This window comes from Toxoplasma gondii, chromosome VIII (assembly GCF_000006565.2).
Source record: "Toxoplasma gondii ME49 chromosome VIII, whole genome shotgun sequence".
Lineage (NCBI taxonomy): Eukaryota > Apicomplexa > Conoidasida > Eucoccidiorida > Sarcocystidae > Toxoplasma > Toxoplasma gondii.
Genome location: NC_031476.1, coordinates 4728273 through 4755586, shown reverse-complemented (window position 1 = coordinate 4755586; position 27314 = coordinate 4728273). Strand labels below are relative to the sequence as shown.

Sequence of the window (27314 nt, the reverse complement as noted above, 5' to 3'; positions counted from 1 at the left end):
CATCACCGCCTCGAATTTCGATAGAGCACCTCCTACTCTCTTGCAAAAAGATACAACGGGGGAGATTCTTCATGTCCTACATGTGGCAATGAACTCAGTTGCTGGAGTCGAAAGTCATCAACTGAATTGCTTTGAATGGACATGTAGCTATCTGTGTCGAGCTGAAAACAGAAGCATCTGCCTCAGCACAACAGTTTCTCTCCGTTCAACTCACATTCACCGGAGGGGCTTCACAACAGTTTCGTGTGATCACCGTGAAGCAACAGAGGTCAGCCGCTTTCTACCTCCATTTGTCTATCTTTCTCTAACCATCTCTTTTTATCTCCATCTGTCTATCTCCAACAGACTCTCTGTGTGTTCATCTGTCTACCACTGCGTACCTCAATACTGTCTCTCCCAATCCATGACCATCTCATGCTGTTAAGAAACTCCACTCCAGAACTTCCTGCTCAAACCAATTTAGTCAATTCTGTCGACATCTTTATCTAAAAAGCGACATAGTATTGTGTCACGGAGGAGAATCAACCGAGCTTCGTGGGCATCCCTCTTATATCCACGGTCGTTAACTCCTGAGATCAAAACAAAAGTAGTACCCCTTTCTTGAATGACCCATCCAGATTCGTTCTGCGACCGCCAAGATGAATAATCCACCCCTTCCAAGACCGCCTTCACCAATTGATCTTTCAGATGAGAGAGCGCTGGATCAAATAAGTACCACCTCGTAATTTCAGTTTTCCTCCCTCTCGGAAGCCTCCTCTCTGTTGAGGACGTGTGCTTTTTTCTCTCAAAGGACCGTCGGATTTTTCTCAATTCAGAAAGCGCCAATTTTTAGGGTGTTACAACTCGTTTTTCTTTAATTCGGTTTCCCTGTGTGCGGAAAATGGATAGAGCAAAAGGGTAATGCAGAACGCGCCCCGAGACATACATTTTAAGGACCCTAATTTTAGCATCTGGCGGATCTTGTGCATGCACACGGAACACAGCCCACCGTCCTCACCCTCCAGAAAAAGGCTGTTCTCTGTTCTCCACAGAGAAGAGAGTTGCCTCTGTCGCTTCCTCGCAGCTCACTTTGGGACCCTTGGCATTTCAACAGGCGACAGACGATTTCCTTCGAAGAACTTATATGAGTTTCTGTGTCCATAGGAGCGAAAAACTGGGAAAACATGCAAGATTGGGCGTTGATGCTTTTCTCGCGAAAAAAAAGCCAGCATGGTCGCGCATGTCTTGTTCAGCTTCTTGTGTTCTCTGCAGAACGGTATTCTGTTTCACTGGCGAACCATCCCTTTCTTTTTTCTCATTAGTGGCAGCTTTCGTGGAAATCCAATGCCCCTTTGTCGGTGATTCATTTCCCTTTGACCGTGAGGCTTTTTAGGTCTCTGCAAGGACGCAACTGGCCTTCCACGCGAGACTTTGCAGGACAGTCGCTCTACGTTTCCTCTCTTCTTTGCGCTGCTTCGTTTCTTCACTTTTTCGTCTTTTCACTCTCTTGCTGTGAACCCTTCAAGCTTGATAATGTCCTAAATTCGCCAGCGGTGATCCGCCGGTGTGAGCCTTCTCTCTTCTCTCCTGGCCAGAAGCAGGTTGTGTGAAACTTCCTTCTCAGAACGAGGAGCATGGGGCAGAAAGGCGAAATATTCAGGTGTATGCACACTCCACGTCCGTTCCTTCAGCTCTGCGTCTCCTACACGCAAAACCTTCTCTCAACCGGAAGACCGCCTCTACTTGTCTCTTGAAGGCTCCCGCCACTGTCGCACCGTTTGTTGCCTCTTCTGCCCGCTGAACCGGTCGTTTCTATTTTTTCTTTCCGGTCTTCACTCTCACCTTCTCCCTTGTGTCTTGTTCGATTTCTCCCCCAGAAGTGTCTGCTGTGATTCGCTTTCGGTCTTCAGAAATCCATTTTTTCCGCACTGTTGGAAATATCTGAGGAGGGCAGGGTGGAAAGAGTGAGTAGATGTAAAATGACACGAGACATTGAAGCGATAGTAAACTACTGGTTAACTGTCTGCAGATCCAGTTCGAAAGTGCTCGACTGAGCGTTCTTCTGCTGCTCTTCCTCTCGCCCTTCTCATCTTTTCTCTGACTGTCTATGGCATCTCCCTGCCACCGTTAGAGCTTTCCTCGACACTAACGCTCTTCTCTTCCCTCCTTTCTGTCTGTCTGTTCTCCATACGTCATTCGCTCGCTCCGAGTGCTTCTGTCGCTCTGTTCTCTCCGACGCCTTCTGCGTCGCCCGCACGATTCGTTTCTCGGGCCTTTCTGCCGCTGTTTCTCCCTCTCGTCGCCCCCATGGCAGGGATGTGCACAGACCTCGTTTCGCTTGTGAGTCAACACATTCGAGCGATCCTGGAGCGCGTACCGGGAGCCAAAGTTCTTCTTTTGGATCAGGAGACGACAGGCATGGTCTCGACGGCTGTCTCCCAGTCAGACATTCTTCAGAAAGAGGTACGGGCGACTACTTCGCTTGAGAACCGGGTGTCTGTACACCCCAGGCGACGAAGCCAGGAAGCGGGTCACTGCAGCGGGGCGTGCATGCGTCATCGCAGCTCACTTTCGGAGATGCTTCGCTGCGTTCCCCTCCATTTTTTGGATTCCTTGATCCTGCGAAATCCAGCTCGACAAGCAAAACACTCCTATGCATGTATGTACACTTCACCCTAGACCCACAGTCGGTCTGCGCGGAGTGCGGGCGTCAAGTCGATTTTTTCGATCTCTGTGCGGCCTTTTAGGTTTTCCTGGTCGACCGGATCGACGCGCTTCCCCGTGGCCGCTTCGAGCACTTGAGTTGCGTCGGCTTTCTCCGACCGACGAACGAAAACCTTCTGCTGCTCCTGCAGCTGCTGCGTCAACAGAGTCGAAGGCACAGTGCGAGGGATGCTCAGAGGAACGGACTGCCTTTGACAGAAGATCCGCTACGGACACCGCCCGAGCCTGTGGCGCGCTTCAAAGACATTTACCTCTTCTTCACCTCCTCCGTACATCAACAGCCGCAGCTCCTCCGACGCTTGGCAAAGCAAGACGAAGCCGACAAAGTCGTTCAGGTGACGCACGGACTGCTGCTGCTCGCGTGTCGCGTTCTGGGATGAGGGTTTCGGGTGGACTGTCTGGCGTCGATGCCTAGGTCGAGTCTCTGGTGTATCGACAGTCGCTCGGGTGTCGCCGCGAGTCAGTCTTCCCCCTTATTTGCTTTTCGTTGTGAGGAGGGCGTTCCTCTGCCGGAGAAGGCGTTCCTTCGCATCTCTTTCCACTTGCCTATTTGCTGTGCTCGGAAGCTGGTGCAGCGAAGCCTAGTTCCGCTTCTCACCCGGAAGAGTCGCCTGTCGTATTCGCAGCTGTGCCACAACATCAAGACGCAGTCAGTCCGTCAACGCCAATCTACACTCGACGAAAGTCCTTCTTTCTGGGGGCGGGAACTCACTCAATGTGAACGATGCGTGTGTCCGTCGCGGGTCGTTTGTACAGAACGAAGTCGCCGCCTCGTTCGACTCTCGTCTCTCCAATTTCTCCGTTTCCATTGATTCTCGGTCTCTCGCCTTCCCTTCTCTGCGCAGGTGGAGGAGTTCTACGTCGACCTCTTTGCCCTGGATCCCCATGTCTTCACCCTCAACATTCCGGCTGTAACGTCGCTGCAGGTCCAGGACTTGTCTCTGTGGACGCCGTACGAAGAGTCGCTCTTCCAGAGGATGGTTGACGGTGTTTTCTCGTGCATTGCGCTTCTGAGAATCTTCCCTCTTGTGCGTTTCCAAGCAAACAGCGTGGTGAGCAAACGGCTGGCGGCAGCGATGCAAGTGCGTCTTTCGGAGAATGCTGATCTCCTCGACAAACGGCCTCAGACCTCGTTGCCCGGACGTTCTGGTAGGACGCAGGAAGAAAACTCGAGTCAAATTTCCAATCGGACAAGTCGAGTCAAAGTCAAAATAGGGAATTCAGAGTCAAGGCGCAAATAAAACTCTCAGACTCAACTGAGGATAAAAATGGAAGCAAGAATTCGGAACCCAGTTGGGAACCTAATTCCGAGTTCAAGTCATCGAGAAACTGCTTCCTAGCGAGGACTTGCGTCCCGTGTGCCTGTTTTCTACTTGATCGATAAAAGAAACATTGGGATAAGATTGTCAGCGTTTTTAATATTCAAATAACACGCCTCACGACGTGCAAAAACGATTCAGAAAAGAGATTTGAAATGCGTTCCCCACGATGTGAACCTGTGGCAGACCCGCCCCTGCTTGGGCGCTCGCGCAAGCTGCCGGACTGTGTGTACACTTCAGAGAGTTCCCAGGTGCTTTTTCGCGTTCATCGCAGTTGCGGCAACGTTTTTCTGTTTTTCGCTTCTCGCGTTCCAGCAGATGCGTCGGGAGGAAGCTCGAGTGGCGGAAGCAGGCTTGTTCTTCTGATTGTCGATCGCCGTGAAGATCCTGTTACCCCGTTGTTGAATCAGTGGACCTACAGAGTACGTACACCCCATTTCAATGCGGAAGAAATGCATTTGTGTTCCAGCGTTGCTCTTCCTGGGGACAACGGGCTCAGGTGACGACTTCTCGATCTCTCATCTTTCCTTGTTTTTTCGTCTGTCCAGAATCACCGTGTTATCTCACTCGTGCGCTGGAGCTGAACAGGCCGAATTTGTGTCTGTTGGTTTCCCGTTCGGTGATCTGAGGCAAACTGCTTTGCCTTCGTTCCGCGTTTTCCCACTTGTCTTTTCTGGCCTCTTTCCACTTTTGCACCGTCTTGCAAGTGTGCTCTCTCTCGACAGGTAGAGGTCAAGTTGTAGCAGATACTCTTCCGAGAAAACTTTTTAAAACAGTCCTGTCTCAGAGAGTAGGATTCCTGCGGCCCTGATCCTGCTAGCAGTGCCTCTTCAAGGCATCGAATGCTTCCTGTCTATTTCTCAAGGCCGGAGCCTACCTCGCTACTCCTTAAAAGTTTCCCCGGCGTCCTGCGGTGTATGTACACCTCAGGCGATGCTCCACGAACTGATTGGGATTCGCAACAACCGTGTGGATATGCGGCGGATCCCCGGCACAACGGAAGATCTTCTTGACATTGTCATGAGTCCAATGCAAGATAAATTCTACCGGGAAGTGAGTTTTCTCCTTTTCAACTTTTACATTCAGGAAAAGAACTGGGATGCCCGTGTCGCACAGCTGGAGCCCTGTTCAGTTTGAGTCGTTCACTGAAACCTACAAACCTACACTGGTTCCCAGGTTCAGGGCCTCTTGTTTCATAGTCGCGAGTGTTTGCGGAGACATGCGGAAGAACGGAAGACTCCCGAGAGAAGGAGACAAGAGGCTTCGAGCCTCGATGTCTCTCCACACAAAGTGTGTTGCTTTTTTCAGAATCTCGATTCCAATTTCGGAGATCTCGGACTCAACGTGCAGAAATATGTGCGCGAGTACCAATCCAAGGCAAGTTGACAGTAAAGATTGAAAAGATTTCAAAAGTTCCGCAAAGCGACGAAAAAATGTGAAAGCAGGGGTCGAGTAGCCTGGGGACGTAGGGTGTATGTACACCGCAGACGCGTCCAGAAAGTTCAGGGAGTTTTCAGGGGATATTTCTCTCTTGTTTCAAAGAGAAACGAAAACGCAGTCGTCCGATCAGCATGTGAGAATCAAGACTGCGTCGTGGCATTTCAGAGAAGGGAGATGTCGATTGTTTGAAATGGAGCTTCACCATGCATGCGTTAGGCGCTTATTTATGTTTTTCTCCTCTCCACATGTCTCCACCAGGCACGCGCTCAGCTTGCGATTCACCCCGATTTCCATTGATACACGCTTTCACCGATACTCCTATTTCATTCTTTTGAATTCACATATTCTTGCTTTTTTCATATATATATATATATATGTATGTATATATGTATACGCTTGCGCTTATTACACCTATATATATATATATATACAAGGAAATCTGCATCTCTGCAGACGTGTAGACACGCACATATGTTACATGAATATATGTGCATATATATATATATATATATATATATATACCTGCGTGCGTCAATATATCTGCATACAAATTTATGCAAATATGTATGGACATGTGTATTTAAAGATATGTGAAAAACAACGGACACAACAGGAACGATCCTTGGTTTTTATGGTTCTTGGCTTTCAGACAGAGTCGACTGGACAACTCGAGTCCGTGGACGACATGCAGCGCTTCGTTGACGCGTATCCAGAAGTCCGAAAACTCGCAGGTGATTGACGTTTTTTATCCCTATATTTCGTTTCCACTCAAACGAGCAGAAACGTTTTTCCCTCCCCTTTTCATACTTCTACTCTGACAGACACACCACAGCAGCCGTTTTCAAAGACCCTCACTCTCTCACATTTTCCTCTTCACCCGCTTTTCTCCTGTTCTCGCTCTTCGTCTTGTGCTTGCCTTCTTTCTTCCTCTCCTTCGCTTCTCCTGGACTTCTGTCGGATCTTTGTTTCTCAGACACGCTCGCATGTCTGTATGAACTTCAGGAAATGTGTCCAAGCATGTCGCCGTTATCCACGCACTGTCAAAGATCGTGAACGACAGAGCGCTTTTGGACGTGTCTTCTCTCGAGCAAGAAGTTGCATGTCGAGAGTCGAGAAGCGATCACTTTGCTCAGGTGGCTGACATGCTTCGCAACGAGAGAGTCAGCAGCATGGACAAACTTCGTCTAGTACTCCTCATCGCGCTCAGGTACGCGCCTTGTGAAGGGACATGTTTTGGGTGGAATGAAGGAAAAGCCGGGTCAGAGCAGCGGGACGCTTCGTCTGAGTCGCTCGGTTGTTGTACGTACACCTCAGGTCACGCCGCTCCCCAGTGCCGATACACCCGAGAAGTTTTGGGGAAGGACCTTTTTGTTGGAAACAAGATTCACATGGTGTCTTTCTATTTCTCCCTAACCTTTGTCCCCGTCTGTTACTCTCGTCTCGTTTTCCCTCTCCTCCAGATACGAAGGAGATCCTCGAATTCAGGACCTCACAGCGGGCCTGAGACAGGCAGGAATCGACGAAGAAGAAATTCGGCTTGTTCGGGCGATGACTCAGTACGCGGGGAGACACGCGCGAAGTGCGGATCTCTTCTCAAATAGAAACTTCCTCGCTGTGGCCAAAAACACCATTCAGCGGGGCCTCAAAGTACGCAGAACTCTCCGATTGCCGTTCCTGCATTGGTAGATGTGATGTGCAGTTGGCACAGGTCCGTCACACCATCTCGTCTCTGCTCAGCGGGCAGAATCGAAGGCGGATGTGATGGAAACAAAACTCCGAGGCGCATGCTGTTTCTGTGTCAAAAAAAGCCTCGGTGCCACAGCTTCCCCTGTCACTGTCTGAAAAAGAGCACACATCTCGAGGGACTTCTGTGTCGCGCCTCTGTTGCTCGTGTTTTCGCTTTTTTCGTTTTTCCATTTCTTCTTGCGTTTGCTCTGACAGCCTCCGGCCTGTTCGAGAGGGTCCGACGAACCGCACAGGTTTCGTTTCTCACTCGCGTTTCAATCGCGTCTTGCCGAGTTGCGTCTGACCCCTTTCTATCGGGGTTTCGTTCTCGCAGAGAGTTGTGTGCTGCCTCTGCGTCGGAGTATTCTCTCTGTAAGGTGGACGTTTGGGGAGACCCGGCACTGTTTCCAAGAGTCAGGCAGATCCGCCTACACACCTAAATGCTCTTGTGTTACTGCGTTTCGAGTTTTATGTGCTCTCGGCTGTTGTGCTTTTAGGGAACGTCGAACGTTTATACTCAGCACAAATCTCTTCTGTGGTTCACGGTCGAGAGCCTCATCAAAGGTGCGCTGAAAGTGCCTATTCTTTTCATGTAAAGAGATTCCTTTCTTTTAGGAGGGGCTTCGCCAGACGCGTTGTCAAGAAACGTCATTGAATTTTACTTCGAATCTGTGCAAAGAACACGTCCATCGGTACCCGGCAACGGTTTTCCGACCTGAGAGGGAAAGGGCGCTGCGCTTCACATCACATGAGAGTTGGGCGCGTCACAGCTGAGTTTAGGCAGGGCGTTTCGGGAAATAGATAATCTGAGAAACTGCAGCTCAAGTGCATTCTGAAAAGTCGATTAGAAAAGAAAACGTACAGAACTTCGTTCTCCTGGGTTTTCTCGGCTTTTTCCTGACCTTTCTGGATAGGAAGGGGTTCCTCCGGAAGCGCTTTTCCCTGTTCCTTCGTTTCTCTCCCTTTCGGTTATGTCCTCCGTGTCCGGCCTCATCAAATGTGAATGTATACATATACAGATATATCCATGCATGTACACAGATGCGCACATATATACAGATATGTGCATATATATACACGAATATATACATATAGACATATGCATATATATATATATATATATATGTATACACAGCTGCATATATATATATATATATACGTATATATCTGTGTATCGTTAGTGTGTTCGATGTCAAATGCGGGGTTTTCGTGGCGCACAGAATGTGTTTTTCTCGGTCCTCCGTGTTCGGTTTTCTCCGTCCACTTTGCAACCGAGCAGACGCGAGAAGTTCCGCCAAAGCGAGACACCTTTACGTTTTATTTCTCCATCTGTCAGGCCGGCTGTCCACCGAACAGTTTCCGGTGTCGTCGCCTCTCGAATACGGAGCAGCTGCGTCTGCTCCCCACCTCCTTCAGCCGTCTAGGGAGAAGCCTCAGACGGTAGGGCGACGCGTTTCTGAAGTTTTGCGGAAAAAAGCACAGTTCGCATTTTCACGGAGAGCTGCTGAGAAACTTGTCGTTAACGTGTTGATCCTGCGCTAAGTTCTGAGGTTGTCTGCAGAGACAGTTGAGGAGAAACTTCAGCTTTGTACGACAGATGTGGCGGCTTCTTTGTGCGAGTTTGGTTTCCCTTCGAAAGTCGTTGGCTCGAAGGAATGCCGCCTCGTATTTTCTACTGGGACTTCTCCTGGTTGATCCGAAGCAGGCCAGACGTCGCGTGCGTGAGAGAGTCTTTTCCGTGGACGTTGTCGTCTTTGAAGGGAAAAGCAATGGAAGGGGACGTCTGCTGGCCCGGTCGTAAGGCCGTTAAACCACCGTCTTTGAGTCTCCTTCGTTCGCAGATCGCTTGTCGGTACCTCTCTCTGAGGAGGCGGTGCCCCCCGCTTCTCTGTCGTTTTCTTGTCTTCTGCGAGCCCTGTCTGGTTCTCCGCCACGCCTCCACGTGTATGTCGTCTCTGGCTGCGTCGCTGGTGTTTGCTCTGCAGGTGGTTGTGTTCATGGTGGGAGGAGCAACGTTCGAGGAGGCGAGAGACATGGCAGAACTGTCAAAGCAGACAGGCTGCACGATTCTTCTGGGCGGCTCCACCATTCACAATTCACGGTCGTTTCTCGCGGACTTGTCGCAGCTCGTCAAAGAACAGGCAGTCCAAGTTCTCCCCTCTCCTCTGCCGGTTTCTTGGCGCGCGTCGGAGGCCGACCTGCATGCGCGACCATGAGGACGTCGGAGGAGTCGAGAAAACGCGCGAGATCTGCGCCGCAAAGGGAAAACGACTGTCGATCACGGGATGCAGCACAACCATCCGAACACCGGTTAACTCAGCGAGAGAAAGGAAGAAAATACACGAGGAATGAAGGAAACAGAAAACGAGAACTGTCGCGTGTGTATGGATGTAGGAAGCACTGCACATGCAGAAAGAAGGAAGGGCCGACCGAGATCGCGTTTTTCTCTCTTTTAGGTCTTCTGTCACCTTCATCAGGGGTGTACATACGCAGGAAACCAGCAAATGAGGAATCACGTGCATGCTGTTGCAATTCTGGGGGAGTGAAGGGGAGAAAGGGGAGAAAGGGAAGAGGATAAAGGCGTCACAGGCTGTGGACTTTTTTTTCCGTCCGGGTGGAATTCTAAGCGGGTAGGCGTGACGAAAGAGGTCGGCTGTATTTACACGCAAACTTTCATGTAAACAGGAGAATCAGTGGTTCTCAAAAAGCGAAACGCCGCTCTCGTTTGTATGCCTTGGCCAGGCGAGAGTGTAATTCTAGGGACGTCTATTCTTGTGAAAGGGAACACGCCTTCAGATGTACAGAGAAAGGAGACACACAGAGTGAGAGAAGGCCTGCAAAATTCGACGGGTACGAGGCAGGACACATGCGGTGGAGGCGTTTGTTCTTTCACTTTTTTTTGCCAAAAAGCGTTTGTTCAGGCCCGTGTAGTACACGGCTTTAGCGGACTTGTTTCTCTTTGTTTTGCAAGAAGCGCCGAAGAAGTGTGGCGACACTCGAAACGTCCTGCGAAAACGACAGAAGACTTCCGCACCCTGAATTCGGTTGTTTCCATTCACCCCTTCGTGGGCGTGAAACCTGCACAACTCAGAGGCGTTCTCCAGTTTTGCGGCACAGACAACTCAGTTCTTTATAACTGCAAGCAATGCTTGTCATGTTGCTTGGATCTGCTTAGCTCCTTGTGCACTTAGGATCAGACCAACCGCACTTTACAGCCTGTAAACAGATGGTGGCTTTTCACGTGCACGCCGCGTACTGCCGCTGGTCGGTGCCTTCTAGTTTGTCGTTTTCCGCGAGCTTTGTAGCAGACAGAACATTGAAGATTTCCAGAACCTGGCATAGATCAGGGCCTACTGACGAGAAGCAGAAACTCGCAAGCAACTCTGACCCAACACTGTACATCGCTACACGCCTTCAAACAAGCCTGTGCAACTGTCGGATCCTGAAATCCAGCACGGCAGCTGTGACACGAATAGAGTCAGAGATAGAGATAAATTACTGTGCGTTCCCCAGTCCACGCTATTACAAGAGAACCTGGATCCTAACAGGCCTTCAATAGCTGCTCAACGGACCTCAGGATCTAGCCGGAAGTCCACCTTTTCTGCCACTTTGTGCGTCAAGGTACAAGGAAGTGGAAGAGTGCCTAACAAACCGGATAGAGAATAATGGTCAAAGTCTCCATAAGCTCTCCAGTAGGCATATAGTACATAGCGTTCAACAAGTCAGAGGCAGTGAGATATTCCTCATCATGCCAACGCTCGACACACAAGTGAGAAGACGACACATGCTCTAGAAAGTCCTGCCGTAAAAAACGTTTTCTTTGTGTGCTTTCTGGGCAATCCTGAAAAGAATGATGTTTGAACTGCGTCCGAGGTGGATTCTTCTTGTTGATTTGCAACGTCAACGGCCGTGATTTCAGATGAATCGATTCGGGATGAAGGCGCTGTTGCTTCAAGCAGCTGAACAGAGAGTTCCATCACAAGCTTGTGTTGCAGTTGAGTCGAACCAGAAAAAACTGAACGGGACTTGGATTCCAGTAGACCCCGACCAGCGGGACAAAGGCCACTTGTACTCTCTAGAAGAAAGAGACACATCGATATCTGTAGGCACTAGGAAACTTTGGCAGGCAGTTGATCAATTCAGGGTTTTGAACTGCGGCACTAGTTGCAGCAGCAAGAAGCCACTTGGCAGTGAGAGATCCCTTGTTGGAGTTTCGAGTTCCAAACGAATGACGGAAAAACAAGATTTCTTGCCGTTCTGCTGGAATACGAGTTTCAAGAGGGATGAGTAGGCAAGTCACGATGAGACATCGGCAAGTCAGTGCTTGCTCGTGCGTCACTCACATGAGGTATTTGTGCGACGACTGTTAATACATGACCACTTAAAACACGTCGCACCTTTATGCTTTTCGACATCACAACTATCCATTTAGACTGCACTTGAATGGACTTTCGTAACATGTGCGGTTTTACAAGTAATGTCATCCAAAACCCGTGCCAAACATATGCATATCGCTTTCTTCAACAGCGTTACACTCTGTAGAACCGTTACGTTGACGGGGAAAGGAATTATGTTAGTGGGAACCACACACTCATGTTATGTCGTTTATTGTTCTAGATCAAATAAATCCTGGTTGACCTCTGTGCTTCAGACGAATCTGTAATGAATGTGTGAGCTATCAGCTGCCCTTTGGCCTCTGTCGTCGATTCGAGCGCTCCAGACTCTACTCAAGGAAGCATCTCGCTTCACATATTTTAATCAGAACCTTGTCCCGTGTCGGAACCATATTTTTTAAAGTCGTTATGAATTGCGTCAGGACCAAGGGTGAGAAAAAAGAAGGCTTTGACCCAACATCGTGGGACGAATACGTAAAAAGTCCGCGTTAGACAAAATGCAAAGAATACCAACGATAGGTGTCTCGTAATTTCTGAGAGGTCGACAAGTCCCACGAGCGACAGTAGTAGGGGGGAACCGCGGCACCAAACAACCAATGCAGTATTCCTTTTCTTTGGCATCTCTGTTTCTTCCGAAGTGACAAAGTCCACAAAAGAATTCAATTTCCTGGAAGAGCTGTTTAGATGGCATGCGCTTCTGCCCGCTCGCTGGCTGGACGTCTGCCGTCTCCGCTATAGGGTCTGTCGCTCGTGTCTCCGTCGATGACGGCATGCGGTGAATCTTTTTCTTCCGCTCGTGTGACCCTTGTGTTCGTTCATTATAGAGCGTGGACTGAACCTATGTGTTTTTATGGTGAATTTCAGTTTTTTCAAAGCCTGATAGTCGCAGTACAGCGTCGTCAGGCACCATTTCTCCGTCGCGAATCGCACCTGAGTGACCATGGCACGAGAGATCTGCGTGGCGAACAGCTCCGTTTTTGTGAATACTCGCTTTACCACAAACCTTTCCGCGGCAACTTAGCAACTTTTCACTTCCTCTACGTGTTAGAAAGATCTCAGAGGGCAGTAGCCATGATGCTCGGATCTGATGGCTGGAGTTCCCGAACCTAGGATTCTCTGCGACACGATGAGATATCTTGTCACTGTCTTGGCGATTTTCTTCTTCCAAAAGTGTGCAGCTCTGCAGCCTCATCTTCCACCTCAGAGCCTGCGACTCTTCGTCGGACACGCTCTTATGCCACAGGTACGGACGTAAAGGTACACGCCGTCTATGTACAAGCATTGACCAGCGCTGATTGTGCCTCCACATCAGGCCTGCAATAATGCCGTTTTCCTGCAGAAACGGGGTGGAAACTACTTTCCCATGATCTTCTGAGTAATAAACGAAACGTTTAATGCCATGTTTTTTGTCTTTGTCCAGATGTTTCAATGGCAGCCTGAAACCTATGGATGGAAATCCTCCCCTAGAAAAACCGTCCGTGGACCGCATAAACAGAACAGGGTATTTTTTTCAGGCTCGTCCTCCGAGTTCGATACCTTGCAGATGGTCCGCCAGTACAGTTCTCGAGATTACGTGTCCAATGCTGTCTTGCGGAGGCTTTCCCGTAGCAGCCAAGGTGATACCGATTTGGATGAGTCTGACAACAGTCTCCTACCTGGATGCTTGGAAGTTCGGGACATGCCCTACTGCGTGAAAGCTAGAGAGGTGAGTGTTGTCGTTTCAGAATTGTAGCAAGCGCGCGCTACGATGAGTTGATTTTCGTTTTTTTTTGAAATCGACAACATAAAAGACGTGCGTGTCGACGTAACTATGTTGGTTCTGCCTGAAAATGCGTGTTTATCCGACTCAGGTACCCGGCGATGGCGCCTGCCTCTTCGTGTCAGTGGCTGCAAGCTTGTGGTGGAACGCCTTCGAGACGCATGCAGACCTTAATGATCCTGCATTCGTGGACATGGTCGGCTCTCTTCGACAGGTGAGCTGCGCTGGACAAGACAACGGACGTGATTTCTGCGGTGTTAAAAGTAAATCTATCCAAAACCGGTCCTCATAATCATTTCTATGTTACACCAGATACTTAGTTTCCTCTACGGATCCATGGTATGATGAGCTGAATATTGGTAGCACGTATCAGACTCCACGGATCCAACATAGACGTACAAGCTGCGCTCGTAGATGCTCTCCCCTTTCGCGTATGACTGTGTGCTTCAGCTGGCGGTCGACACGCTGCAGGACACAAATGCTACACCGCTTGCCCTAGAAGGCGACGAGGTGTTGTCACGGCGCACTCTTGTCACTATGGCTGCGGCGGATTACAATATGACTCCCGCTGCGTACTGTGAGAGAATGCGCCTGCCGGGCACTTGGGGTGGAGGCCCGGAGATCGTTGCTATGAGCCATGCACTCCGACGAGTTATCGTTGTCTATGAGAAGCACAGTCCGAGTATGCAGAGCGGAGACTCTCAAAGCGGCTCCGCTTTTGACACCCACCCCCACCGTCTTAGTCGTCCTCCCGCGACCGATAGTCCTTCCGACAGCGGACAGAACCCAATTAAATTAAAGGTGGTTGCTTGTTTGGGGTTTCCAGAAAACGTTGCGGAAGAACCCCTTCATATTCTGTTTACCAGCTCTGCGGGAGATGGCCAAGCAGCGGATCATTTTCTCCCTCTGTTCCCTGTTGTGTCACAGTAACAGTAGGGGAACAGTGTCCCGTCACTAGGTATTGTTTTTCGGAAACATGAAACTGGTTATTCTTGCTTGCCCCTCTGGCACTGAACATCTACTAGACAGTGACTGTTTCTGTGACACCGTCACGGACTGGTGGCGTTTTGTCGCCGCCTGTCCTTTGCCACTTGCCGCAGTTCGTGCCCGCTTTCGTTGTTGCTGCACCTCCCGCTTCCGAGCCTAAGGCGGCAGACAGGGGGGTTCCTAATAAGATACGCATCACGAACAGAAAGAACCCTCTTACTTGTCTTGAAAGGAACGGACGCTGCTTGGGATGCTCTTCGGCACTGAAGCGATCTACGCGAAATTTCAGGAAATCACTTCGTAAAATGTGGCTGTTGGCTAACTCGGGCTCCTTACACTGCTCAAAAGCTCTGAAGGCTTCCGTGGGGGCCGTATCTTTGTCGAATTCGCTGAAATCGAGATCGTCGACTTCGTTTTGTTCCGGCCAGTGCACGTGGTGGGGCGCAGCTGTCGCAGTGGCATTTTTGGTTTCACAGGGGGTACTAGTCGTGCAGGCCGAAGGGCGGATGTCAGAGTGACTCTCTCCGGGCCTACAAATCCCAGTGTAGATCCCAAGTGGCGTTGCATTTGTCGGTATCGGCGGCGGGGCCGAATTTGAAGCGTGTTGGGGAACAGGGGAACGTCGCCAGAATCGTACCTGCATGGAAGATTCTAGCACATTATGCATTTCCAAAAGTACCTCCATTCCGAACCTCATGTGGTGGACACGGAAACGTAAACGGAGGCAGGTTGAAGGATGGGTGAATTTCCGGGTTCGGCGCAGCGCTGGTGACCCTCTGGCTTTCTGTCTGACACTCAAATGGGCGGTGAGCGTGGCAGAGAATTTTCCCGGGCGAATCTGCTGGGGTGCAAAAAGAGATTTTAGGGTGTGTCAGAGAACGGATGGGCTTATGCGGTTGAGCCGCGGCTGCCTGCAGAGGGCCCAATTCCATCTCCAGCGCCTGGAGCGCTTCTGGTAAACCTTTGACGAAGACAATGGCGGCATTCTCCCGTACCTTTATCTCCTGCCGTAGGGTTTCATTTCTTTCGCGGAGAGTTTGCGCTTGGCGCCGGTGCTGCTCTGTTCTTGAAGCAGCGTCATGCCTCTGATGGAGTGAGCGGAGTTCGAGCTGAAGCTGGTGCTTCTCCCTTTTGACAGTTGTTGCAGTTTTGTGCAACGTCTGGAAGTGGTATAATCGATGGCGGGACTGATGAAATTTGAGGTCATGAGGCTGACCGCTGCTCTCTTTGTAAGGTCATCTCTCTCTTGGTTGAGCGCGTTGAGAAGGTGCAGTTGACTATCCAGTACTTTTCTACGAACATACGGCGTAGTGACGTAACAGGGGAAGCTTCAAAAAATGGCAGCGTACTGTTGGTCGTCAAGATGCCTTTGTTCCGGCAGCTCATGTATCCGGCTAAAACGAATGTAACGAACTCGAATGGCAACACGAGTGAACGACATACTTTTGCAGATCATTAACACACGCTTCAAGAGACAGACGTAAATGCGCGAACTCCCTGACCAGGAAAATGAGAAGTCGGTAAGAGCGGAACTTGTCGGCGGTTCCTGTGCTGACTTTTTTTCTTTGCTGTACGTAGCTTTTTCAGCGACCAGAGCCTCAGTGGCAGCTTCCAAACCTTCTCCGAATAACACCATAATGGACACCCCGCCGCCCAGTCAAGATACCGCTTACGTGTCTTTAGGTGCTGGGCTTGTTCTGTCAAACCAGGGGCTTTGCAGTCCATAGCCACTATTTCGGCCGTGGCTGCAGCAGCTGTAGCATCTGTGTCCGCTGCTCTGTGACGCAGCAGAGCTACTTCTTTGGCTTGCTGACAGGAGAGCGTGGATGAGCAGTTAAGAATGAGAGTAGCTGACGTGGAAGGCGTACTTCAGCCAGTTTGGTTTCCAATGTCGACACAGCATGCTGTAATTCGGCAAGTTTTGGTGTCCCGTGAAGGAAGCTAACCAACACGGCGGGCCCTCGCGAAGCAGAAGCTGGTGACATTTGCCTGGATTGTGAACAAACACTCGGACCGAGCAATATCCATGCACCGCACAAAAGCTGCAAATGAGTGGATCGAGTTCGACTGTCACGGCACACTGTACATACGCCAGGATGAACCGGGAAAATCTTGCTGTCCGACGTACACGACGAATTGGCGACTGCCTACTCTTCTTACACAAACTGAAATTCGAGCGAAGGCCAACATTCCCCCGCAGCATTCCAGAGGACCCACAGGAACGTCAAATGATAGTAAAATCTGGGACTCCATGTCGGAATATGGGATGGAAACACGCAATCTGTGCATTTTCCTGCTTCTTAGGCGACTCTTTACTTGCTGTGGCATTCCGATTCGTCTACATGAATGGTGATTTTTTTCAGCAGGAGATAGTGTTACGTGCTTGGAAGTTTCTCGGCAAAGAGATAAACACGCATGGCTCCAGCAGTTGCAGAACACACTGGCGACATGCACAGCGCTTGTCAGCAAGAAATGCGCGGCAACAAGACAATGAATCTAATGCCTGTTTATGCTTTTCACTGCGTCCTGTTACTGTCAATCGAGGGCTGTCCGGCGCCTTGGGGCGGCGAATATTTTGCGGTGAGAGACATACAACTTAATCGCTTTTCCGTTTAGAGGCATTTCGCTCCTGTTGCTTGAAGGAAACAGAAAATGAATTCTACGTATACGTCAGGAAACTGTGCATCCCCGGTGTATGGGAGAGGAAGTCCTGCGAGCATTTCAACATGGTGAGATCGGGAAGAGCCGCTCTGTCATGACCCTGTGTCTTCTTTCACAAGTGAAGGATACGAAACGCTGATGAGGCGTTTCTTTTTATCGCATTGTCGGGGATGGATATCTGCCGGCAGGAGTTCTTGTCTCCAGTTCCTGCTCTCGAACTCGTCGCTGGATAGTGAGCTACACCCATGTCTGTCCTACAAGGTTGTTAACATCAAGTCGACCAAGTTCTGTAAATAGAAAGGTCACCAAAAAGCCTTTAAAACTTGACCCCTGTTGACACAACATCTTTCATTTCGATGCGCATCCTACATCCGTGCATGCAAACAATTGGGGGGTCGGTATGAGCTGTGTTGCTGTCTCGAATTCATCCAGGAAACACGATGTTCGTCAGTTTCGAAAATTGCCTTACCCAATTAGCGTCTGGCGCCGCTTTTTCATACTCAACATGCATTTTCATTTTTCAACTGCTCGGGTCCTTCGAACGGCTCCTTTTATCTCAGAGATATCCCACTTCGTGAATCATTTTTTCTGTCGAGTTCTGTGTTCCCAGGTGCGCTCCCATAAATTCTCGATCTCAGTGTCCCTCCCCCGGTGCCAGAATCACCGAGCGTCGCAACAAGACAACGGGGAGGACGGGTTGGCGTTTTCAAGTCAAATTGCAGCTTCTGCAGGAAGTGTTCGCTCAAATTTTCTCGGTTTTTCCTTTTGAATTTCCAAATATTTCACGTTTTTCAGACAGCTCAACCGTCGTCCCTTACCTCCTCGAAGCGTCTACAAGACACCGTCCCTCTCGTGGCTGTCTGACCTTGCGACTGCGGGGGACGTGCGATCCTCGTTCTCAATTTGTTTTTCACAAAAAAAGTGTCGTTCGAATCGCGGATTGCCTTCCATGTTTCCGCCTCTTTTCAACGACTTCATTGTTTCGTCCTCTGTCGCTGTTTCCGGCATACTCCTAGTCGCTAGACAAACGGATACCCGGTCGGCCGCATTTTTGACCCCCTGCGAGTCTGCATGTGGGACATAGTACCGTTGTTTTACATTTCTGCTTTCCTCTTCGTCTTCTTCTGGTGAGCCTTCGACAAGCCTTCACACTAATTCCCATTTCGCCCTTTCAGTTTTCGGGAGCGGAGATCTGTCGCCCCATTCCTGTCACGATGTTTCGGCTGAGTGCTCCGATGCCGTGACGATAAACTCGTCTTTTTTTAGGCACTCCTCGTTCGCCGCCCCCTACCGGTTCACACCGAAGAATCTCCCCGTTCTCTGTTTCTTTCGTTTTAAACCCTAAATGCTTGCCCTGCGGGCCACCGATACAGGGGAAAGCGAGAGCGACTTCGGTACCGAAATATGTAGGTCTGGCACAAACGCGGGGTAGCAACGTAAGAGCATTCTTTCAAGGTACGGAGCCTACACAGCGCTTGTTTCCTTCTGGCTCTCTTTGTAGCAAAACAAAAGGGACGCTTCCTCTCATTCCGTCGACTTTTGAGTGAGCAGCTTCCTTTTCTAAGATACGTCTTGTGAAACGAGGTGCAGGAGAGGCTTGCAACAAAAGAAAGACGCTGACATGATCTCTGATCAGAGACTCTGTATCGCTGTATCTGTTCTTCCTCGCCATCGGCTTCCTCATTGCTAACGGAAACGGCATTCCTGGCATCACTAGACTCGCAGCCTGTCTTCTTGAATCTCTTATTCCATGTTCACCTTTGCTTCGAGGTCCTTCTCATCTTTCTCGATCACCTATGCGTGGAAAACTCACCGACAAGAACTGTGCTCCTCTCGTGTTCTCCACTCTACACAAACGCCGTGGACCTCTTTCCTGCGTTTGCGGCCTTAATTTTGAGACGGCAGTAGTCCCCGATTTCACCACAAGCCACATAGTTCAGTTGGCTTCAATTTTCCTTTGTCCAGATTGAAAAAAAAGGAGCCGCCTTCGTTTTTACTGCTGCCTGAACTCCAGGCCTCCTCACTCATCTCTTTCTAGTTGGTACATATATGCGCATAACATTCCTAGGATTCATAGATATCAATATGTATCAATGTCTAGACTTCAGTGGTATTGGTATCTATGTGTATCGATGTCTAGACATCTGTGCATCTCTCTTTGTGCTTAGCAGTCTATGTGTATCCGTGTGGGTATGACTAACTATCTGTGCGTTTGTGCTTTTAAGTCCCGGTGTAGAACTAACGCCTACGCACCTGGAAAGCTTCGCTTGCTTTCAACAACTGATGTTTTTTCACCTTCTCAGAGAATGGTCGTTCGTCGTTAACAGTAGAACTTCTTCGGTTTCCTGGGGACATTTCCCGTACGTCCACGCCGTGAAAACAGTATTCGAAAGACGCGATTTCTGCATCTCCCTGCGATGTTCATGTTCGTTTTGCAGACGATTCCAAGTTTCTTGGACCGTCTACCGACCCGGTGTTTACGAAGGTTTCGATTGCAAGAGACAAGGAAAGGCTTGCTCACGATGGTGCGTCCGCCACCATGTCGAGATCTCTTTCCTCCATCGCATACTCTCCTTACATTCCCTCTGTTCGAGAGGGCAGCATTACATCTCAAAAATCGTCGCATGTCGCGGCCTCTCAGGAGCCGAAGGTCCTCGACAGGAACTCAGCCTCAACAGCGAACGTAAAGGAACACTCCAGGCGACCCTCGAGACAGTCTCTGCCGCACTGCGCCTCTGGAAACGACGTCAGCACATCCCACACTGAGAAGTCTGGGAGCGCGTATTTCCCTTCAGGTTCCTCTGATCGTCTCCAGTCGTCTTCGGATGCCCTCTTGCCACCATTTTCTTCTGTCGCATCTCTCAGTGGTCGAGTACGTCCGAATCCGCGGCCTCCTGCTCCTGATGGTGCCCAACTGTCTCCTTTTGAGACTCCACTGCAGTCTCCTGTGGGGTCTCCGAGGACGGCGTATGCAAGGCGCTGGACGTCAGTGCCCGAGCAAGCCAAACGCGATTCGGGAAAGGGAGATGCACCTGGGTGGAGAGAGGCAGGCGCCGAGGAGGGAGGGGCGAATACACTCCCCAGAGACAGAGGGCATTCCTTGTTTTTCAGTCGAGTCAGTGGACACACTCCCGGCGCTCCCACAGCGCGCTCAGAGAGAAGCGAAGGCGGGAGGCGCCCTGCCTCGAGTCGGTCTTTGGGGGGAAGTGGAGAAGGAGACAGAGCCGCGAGGAGGGAGGAGGGTCGAGACAGAAATCGGATGAACGAAACGCTTCTGTCTGCACACGCTGCGCGAATCAAAGAGAACCTCAGACGAGGAAGCCGCGACGCGGAAACTGGCGATCTGGAGTCCTCGACCGAGAGGAAGTGGAAGCCAACAGAAGCTCTGGAAAGCGACGGTGTGGGCAGCGACCTACGACAGGAAAGTCTCAAACACCTCGACAGACGCCGAGACTCCGCTGCCGACTGCGGGGGCGGCGTGAGCCATCGAACTCGAAAAGGTGAGAGAACAGAGACTAGACAAAAAACAGGCGTGGAGACAAAGAGCAGGGAGAACGAGGAAGGCCGCGTTTACAGAGGCGCGTGGAAGAGGGAGAGTGAGACGTGGAAACGCGACGATGGAAAGAGGAAGGGAAGCCGCGGTAGGGCTGCTGAAGCAAGGCGAAGGAGAGGAAGGGACGCAGTGGGAGGTGAGCGTGAAGGAAGATGCAGACAAGGGAAAAGTGGAAGATGCCTCGAGTCGGATGAGGCGAAAAACGGAAATGCACTGTCAGGGAGCTGGAACAGCACTATGAAGGGAGAGTTCGAAGCCAAAATGCCACGGAATTCGGATATCGTCACAGTCAACGGAGACGCGCTTTCTTCGAACCTCTCGAGAGCGGCGCCCTGTGAGAGTGCAGCAAAATACGTCTCTGTGGTGCGAGGGCCCACATCCAAGAATCTTGTGTTTTTCACTTGTCCTTTCGAGAAAAGCTGCAGTGCCCACTAAGCTCGGGAGGAAAGTCACCGATGCGAGGAGAAGGCGAATCGATTTTTTTGACACTTTGCTTCAGATCTCTGTGGAGTTGAGACAACTGAAAATGCTGGATGGTCATTCGTTGCAGCCCAAAGCATCACGGGGTCTCCACGTAGTTGAGACACTCTTTTAACTCCATCTGCACATGCATTGAATCCTGTGAACTGAATTACACACACCCATATACGAAGAATCTATTTCTGGCATGTTTTCTCGGCCGTCTGAAGACCACAGAGATGGCGTGTCTCCAGCTTCTGCGCTGCGTGGCTTCACATCTTGCTCCGTCCTTTTTCGGTGATTACTTCCCTTGGAAAACGCCCTCCGATTGTTTTCTGTTTCATTTTCCGGCTGCGGCTTTTCGACACCTCCTGTAAATGTCTCTTTCGAGTTTTTCTTTTCCCGTCAGACAGCGCGTCTCCAGGGACGTCCCGACAGGGCTTCGCCGTCGGCGACCACTTGCCACCCTCTGCTTCCGCGCGGCTCTACTCTGCCCTTTTGGAAAGTGACGTGGAGTTCTGGGAGCGAAAGAGCAGACACTTGAAGGAGTTGCTCGACCAAAAAGACTCGCTCCTCCAACAGGCCCGCGCAGAGTTGGGAAAGAATGCCGGGAGACAAAGCAACGAGTTCAGAGAGGTGAGTCGGCGCTCGGAAAGCGAACACGAGAGCAGCAGGGGAGAAGGCAGAGGAAGCAACAGAGAACTAGAGAGGCCAGGAGAGAGGAGAGAGAGGAGAATTCGACTGTGAAGTGGAGGAGTTCTCGGCCCTGTGAAGAAGACGAAAATCTTGCTCCCGCAGATGAGTGTCTCGATGGACAACTGCTCGAACGCGTTCCGGTGTGCCAACTTGCAGGTCTCTGGTTTTTCTGTTTTTTTCACGGAAGAGGCTTTCTTAGAACGAGTCCGCTTGGCCAGATGACTACCGCTGGCTCTCACGGAGCTCTGTATCGTTCCTGCATGGTGTTTTCTCGCATTTTGTGCGGTGGCAGAAGTGCTCCCTCCAAGGAAAGCGCAGGAGCCGACCACAACAGGCAGCATGGCCTTGTGGTTCGCTGTCCACGAGCCTGACGCCCAGAGTGGAAGCCCCCGCATTGTCCAGGATGGCTTCCGGATGAAGGTCTCCTTTCTCTGTTCACGCGCGCTTGTGGGCGCCCTAGCGCTGGGACACACTCGTTCCCCCGATCGGTCACGGTTCACCAGCGTCTTGCCGCTTTCTTCGTTGCCCTTTGCAGCTCGTCAGCCTCAAGGAAGCTCTGGAGAGGCGGCGGGAAGAGCTGGTCGTTAGGGACGCCCGCGTGCGAGAGCTCGAGCGAGAAAACGAAGAACTTCTGGAAAGACTCGAGGCCTCAAGACGCGCAGCTGCGAGCCGAGAAGAAGACTTCAAGCGCCTGGAAAGACGCAGTGAAGACGAGTTTCGACAGTCTGCGGAGACGCGCTTTCGCCTCCAAAAAGAATGCGATGCCTTTCAGGTAAAGGCTTCTTCGGCTGCGAGGTCCAAACAAGACACCTGCTTGCACATGCATATATACATACACGCACACCAGAAAGAATGCAAGTCTGCCGGTGACAGTGCTTCTTCCTTCGCAATCTGGAAAGGTCACTTCACCGTCCATGTGCATGCATACATATCCATGTGTCCATATATGCATAAATGTATGTAGACATTTGCATATATAATATAGATGTATGTATATGTACATGCTTGTGTACAACGACAAGCTTGCGTGAGGGAGACGACCGGATGTAGAACGTCTTCTCAGTCCTCGCTTCTAAGGCTACACATGGAGGCGGGCGTACAGCCGAGACAGTCGGTGGCAGTTGAATGAAATTGTCCCCTTTTGGATGTGCCTTTCCTGGTTCCTTTGTTCTCTTCACGGACGCGGAATCCCCAAGTGCTTTTCTCTCCGATCTTTCCTCTGAGTCTCCCTGTTCGTCCCCGCCAGATGAAACAAGCGCGAGAATCGTCTAAACTTGAACGCAAAACGTTCTGTCGCGGATTCGACACTTGGTCTTCACTGGCCTGTCTTTCATCCGCTGATGTCTGTGTTTTTCGAGAGTGTCTTTGCTCCTTTCTCTTTTCCTCTCCGTTACACAGTTTCGCCTACCCTTTCGTTCCCCTCCAGTCTGATAGTCTTTGTCATTTGTTCTCTCCTTCTGACACGAACTCCCTGTGTCGCGCCTTTGCGTTTCGCCTTCACTCTTGAGGCCTCTGTGTCTCCTTTCCCCGCCACCGAAGCAGGGCTGCGCGTCGCGTAATTCCTGCGTTTTGAGGGTCTTTTCCTTGTGTCCCTAGACGGAGTTAACTCGCCTCCGAACGGCCTATGCGGATTTGGAGAGGCGCGAGGGGAGGACCGAAGAACGGGAGAAGGAGAGAGACAGGGAATCTCTGCGCCTGGAGACGACGCTTCAGTCGACCCGTTCAGATCTGGAAGCTGCAACAGCGCGACTTTCAGAAACGCACGAGCAGCTGCAAGCTTCGCGACAGTACATTTGCTACTTGGAGCGTCTGATTCGGGATCTACGCTTTTTCGTCGTCTACCACCTGGAGTTGGAGAAACCTCAGGAGACGTCGACCGCGGCTGCACCCAGCCTCCCTTCAGGGCCGGTGCCTCTTGCTTTAGAATGTCCTGACAGAAGCTGCGAGACTCAGGAGAAGCGCGAGGACGGCAAGGTTTCCAGGGCGCTGGAAGGCAGGTTGCCCGACTCGCAAAAGGCTACGAAAAAGCAAATGGGAATCGCCCACAAACTGACTGCATGCGCGTCTCCGCCGTGCAACGGAGAGGGTGAATTGCAAGGACTCTCGCTGGCTCTTCAGCGTCCAGAGGAACTCACCTCTCACCTGGTTTGTACGGCGCTTCTTCCTGGGGCCGCTTCCACATGGGGGGAGAAGCATGCAGTGACTTCGATGAAAGCGGGACCCTGGAAGAACGCGAACAGTGTTCTTCAGAGACGTGTTGCGGATTTGAAGAGCCAGGACAAACGAGACGAAGCGACAGTGTCTCCTTCGGAGTCTACCGCGCTCGTGGCGAAGCAAGTGGAGCGAGAGGAAGGCGGGGCCTGCTCGCCTCTCGATCGGGTCTCTGCGTCTGGACAGAGGCTTCGCGACAGAGACTCCGAACGCGCCTCTGCGCCCGGGATATCACGACTTCCACAGGCTTCGGGTGAGGACTCACTTGCACTATACAGGAATTTAAAACTCCCAGAACTGACAAAAAGGCGACTTGAACTCGAGCACCTCGAGCTACGATTAGAGGCCGAGAGACAAGCCGTCGACGCGGCCCTCAGAGTCGCAGTTCGAGAAGTCCCGACGTTTGGAGATGAAAGCGCGCTTCCGACGCTTGCAGAGGTTCTGCAAGAAGACGTCTCTGACCCGCGATTCGGGGAAGCGAAGAGACACAACGAGGAGCTGACGTCTCGTCTGCGCACTGTCGGCCCTCCCCGCATGCATCGCTTCGAAGAGGATTCTTTCCCTGTCTCTGTGCGCTCTTCAAAAGCGGATTCAGACGACGTCTGGAGAGAGCCGCGCAGCCGAGAGAGAGGCGGGTCGGGAACGTCTCCGCAGAGTCTCAAAGAGAGAGAGGAAAACAAGGTGTTTTTCGAAGGAGTTGGCGGCCTCGACTCTCTGGAGGTTTCAGACGAAAGAGCAACGCGCATCGACGAGACTCCATGGAAACGCGAAGCAGAGAACACAGACCCAGCTCTCGCGTACCTCGACCACTTGATAGCCTGCGCCCAACAAGACATCAAGGGAAGTCGAGGAGAAAAGCCGACCTCCCACAGCTCGCGACGCACAGCTGGGCTGCTTCGTCGCCGCCTCCCTTTCCATGCTTCTTCGCCTCTGAATGACATAGAAGGTTCTTCCTCCGACTCAGATTTGCATGCACGCGAGGAAGGCTCAAGTCGTTTCGCGGGTGGCCTCTCTCCGCTCGGTCGACCTTCTTCTCTGCGTTTCTTCGGCGACTCCTCAGACGCCGAGGACGCACTGCCTTCTGCCGTCACTTCTCCGTTATTTCCGCAGGGAAACCGTTATGCGTTTCAACGCGAAAACAACAACCTGAAGTTTAGAGGGGTGGGTGTGCCCCCTTTGAGCGTGCAGAGCAAGGCGAGAACGCGCGCAGAACGCCGGTCGTTGCCCGGCGTCTCCGCCCCGCAGAGTTCGGCCGAAAGCTTGCCGCTTCGGAAGCGTCCCTGGACGCCGTCTAGAGGAAGAGGAGTCTCACCAGAGACAGACAGCGAAGTGGATGCCCATCTCCGAGAAAGTGAATTCGCAGCCGGACTGGCGCCGAGAAGCGCGTGCCGCGAAGTTTCCTTTCCCGAAACTCTAAACAGTTCGATCATCCACGGCGACGGAGACCCGTCGACGTTTCGCCCCCAAGCGCAGAGGTGTCTCCTCTCGCCGCGGGCGCCTTGGGCGAGAGGCGGACGCGCCGGCAGCGCCTCTGGAGCTTTCGGCACGAGACGAGATCGAGAGAAAGATTTGTGTTCTCCCGCGCGTCAGATGGCGCCCTGTGGCCCACCTGCAGTCGTGAAAAGGAACGGAGAAGCCGTCTTGAACGCTCCGGGGGCAGCCGCGAGACTCGCGGAGGAACTCGGGAGTCTCTTGACAGTTGGAAAAGCCAAGCACAGCGACAGGGCTGTAGGGTCAAGAGACGGGACGCCGATCAGACCGCGGTGGAAGGTCGCTTGAACGCACAAGACTTTGACAGAAGAAATGTGTGTCAGGGCAGCGAAAGAAAACAGGTGGTGGAGAGAGAGAAAGTGAGGGGAGACAGACAGTGCGGAGAGGAAAAGCAAGAGCAAGTGGAAAAAAAGGTAGAACAAGAAAAAGGAAGACAATCGGAGCCGAGAGACGATGCAGAGACAGAGACCGAGGCAGATACAGAAATCGAGATAGAGGCAGAGTTAGAGACAGAGGGACATAAAGTAGAGAGGACAGTCCAGCCAACAGAAGAGGGGACAGATCGGCGAGGAACGGCTATCACGGTCAGCTTTGCATATAAAGGGACGCATGCAAAGGATTCTTGTTCCGTGATGGCGATGTGACGGAGGAATCGAAGTCGACGAGAAAGCAGATCAATGAATGGACATCTTGGCAACACAGCTTTGAATTTCGACACTATTTTCCTTGTTCCAATGATACTCACAAGTCAGGAACTTGGATATTGCCTTGCAATTCCCTGTGCCAACATATCCCTACACAAAATGTCGGCATTTATTTACGTTATTCAGGTGTTCACATGTATAACTGTTTACGCAGATGTGCACATACACTTATATATGTATCGATATAGCTTTACACGTATGTATATATATAGATATAGAAATATTTATACATATGTAGATTTATGGGTGGATACTGTGAGTCGAATTGCCACAGCGTTAGTATCTTTTCTCCAACTTTCCTGAGATTTTCTCGCAAGACTGCCGGGTTGATGGTTTTTCGGACAGGAAAGCTCGAAAAGTCCGATAGCGTTTCTTTTCTGTTTCGTGACTTCTGGAAATGCTCGGTTTTATCGAGTTATCACTTCGGCTGTCTTCAGTCCAGTGAGGCCTCTCTCTCGTTAGCTCGAGCGATGGGACTTCACATCTGGCGCGTAGGAAATAGTGACTGGCGTGAAATAAACACGCAAAGAAAATTTGTCGCGCCAATCACGAACTTTGGCAGAAGTCGATGCAGCCGCTAGCAAAGAAAAAAGCAGGCTTGCAAGCGAGTCGTAGCTACTCCTGCTGTAGCTCCTGATGGAAATAGAAGAGCATAACGGAGGGAAGTCCACGGACTTACTGTTCGTGCGGGAGTGTGCATAGCGCTATTGTTCGCTCCTCCCCGACTGTAGGTCGATCTCCGGTAGAACCAAACCCCGACATTTGACCGACTTTGTCTCTCCAGGAAGAGCCTCGATAGCACTCGACAAAAACAGCTTCATCCATATGGAAATAAAAGAGTGCAGCTGGTTCTGCGAAGATCTAACCTAATGCACGATTTTCTGTGTATCGCTTCGCGCGCCTTGCCCATTGTATGCGAAAGCGGACATTCCTCGCGTGCGGTGGAACATAAGTTTATTCAAAAAGAGCTGCATGCGGCATTCGCCGTGTTCCAGGTTCCAAGATGACCACAAAGAAATGCGGGCATGCCCCCGCAAACCCACCGCTTGTCACGCATAGTGTGTGTCGATTGAACTCCGCAGTTCACGTAGAACTCCTCTGCTTTTTCTACCGGGAAGCCAGTCCACCCAATCAATTGAAATGTTTCTTCATCCTGCCGATTCTCAAAGAGAACTGGTCGAGAATTCTGCATGCTGTTCACATGCTTTACTT

General features: G+C 51.1%; 4 protein-coding genes across 4 annotated transcripts; 3 read left to right on the top strand and 1 right to left on the bottom strand.

Moving 5' to 3' along the window:
- The first annotated feature begins 1597 nt into the window (after window positions 1-1597).
- TGME49_271060 (Sec1 family protein) lies at window positions 1598-9774 on the top strand. The gene is made up of 12 exons (XM_002365731.2): window positions 1598-2442; window positions 2727-3038; window positions 3549-3852; window positions 4338-4444; window positions 4953-5075; window positions 5331-5403; window positions 6116-6193; window positions 6465-6669; window positions 6923-7109; window positions 7685-7751; window positions 8524-8627; window positions 9173-9774. The coding sequence occupies exons 1-12, from the start codon at window positions 2287-2289 to the stop codon at window positions 9401-9403; spliced, it is 1947 nt and encodes a 648-aa protein (XP_002365772.1). The 5' UTR covers window positions 1598-2286; the 3' UTR covers window positions 9404-9774.
- A 2894-nt stretch (window positions 9775-12668) lies between these two features.
- Window positions 12669-14270, top strand: TGME49_271070 (hypothetical protein; the record flags this gene model as incomplete). The annotated part of the gene is made up of 4 exons (XM_018781603.1): window positions 12669-12824; window positions 13002-13286; window positions 13432-13554; window positions 13791-14270. The coding sequence occupies 4 exons, from the start codon at window positions 12669-12671 to the stop codon at window positions 14268-14270; spliced, it is 1044 nt and encodes a 347-aa protein (XP_018636639.1).
- On the bottom strand, window positions 13928-16342 carry TGME49_271080 (hypothetical protein). The gene is made up of 11 exons (XM_018781604.1): window positions 16196-16342; window positions 16001-16136; window positions 15884-15944; window positions 15771-15824; window positions 15677-15721; window positions 15544-15619; window positions 15323-15487; window positions 15020-15268; window positions 14664-14964; window positions 14548-14600; window positions 13928-14483 (listed from the first exon to the last, which is right to left on the bottom strand). The coding sequence occupies exons 1-11, from the start codon at window positions 16310-16312 to the stop codon at window positions 14295-14297; spliced, it is 1446 nt and encodes a 481-aa protein (XP_018636640.1). The 5' UTR covers window positions 16313-16342; the 3' UTR covers window positions 13928-14294.
- Window positions 16343-19527: 3185 nt separating this feature from the next.
- Window positions 19528-25686, top strand: TGME49_271090 (hypothetical protein; the record flags this gene model as incomplete). Its single annotated transcript, XM_002365734.2, has 4 exons — window positions 19528-20488; window positions 21410-21636; window positions 22232-22468; window positions 23293-25686. The coding sequence occupies 4 exons, from the start codon at window positions 19528-19530 to the stop codon at window positions 25684-25686; spliced, it is 3819 nt and encodes a 1272-aa protein (XP_002365775.2).
- Window positions 25687-27314: the final 1628 nt, after the last annotated feature.

What these genes read in the sequence shown, in the direction of transcription:
- TGME49_271060 (XM_002365731.2), top strand. Translation starts at nt 2,287, where the DNA reads ATGGCAGGGATGTGCACAGACCTCGTTTCGCTTGTGAGTCAACACATT. An exon ending in GTACTCCTCATCGCGCTCAG is followed by an intron (nt 6,670 to 6,922) that starts GTACGCGCCTTG and finishes CCTCTCCTCCAG; the next exon opens with ATACGAAGGAGATCCTCGAA. An exon ending in CCATTCAGCGGGGCCTCAAA is followed by an intron (nt 7,110 to 7,684) that starts GTACGCAGAACT and finishes TTGTGCTTTTAG; the next exon opens with GGAACGTCGAACGTTTATAC.
- TGME49_271080 (XM_018781604.1), bottom strand. Translation starts at nt 16,312, where the DNA reads ATGTCACCAGCTTCTGCTTCGCGAGGGCCCGCCGTGTTGGTTAGCTTC. An exon ending in AGCCCAGCACCTAAAGACAC is followed by an intron (nt 15,945 to 16,000) that starts GTAAGCGGTATC and finishes TATTCGGAGAAG; the next exon opens with GTTTGGAAGCTGCCACTGAG. An exon ending in TTCCGTGTCCACCACATGAG is followed by an intron (nt 14,965 to 15,019) that starts GTTCGGAATGGA and finishes TCTTCCATGCAG; the next exon opens with GTACGATTCTGGCGACGTTC.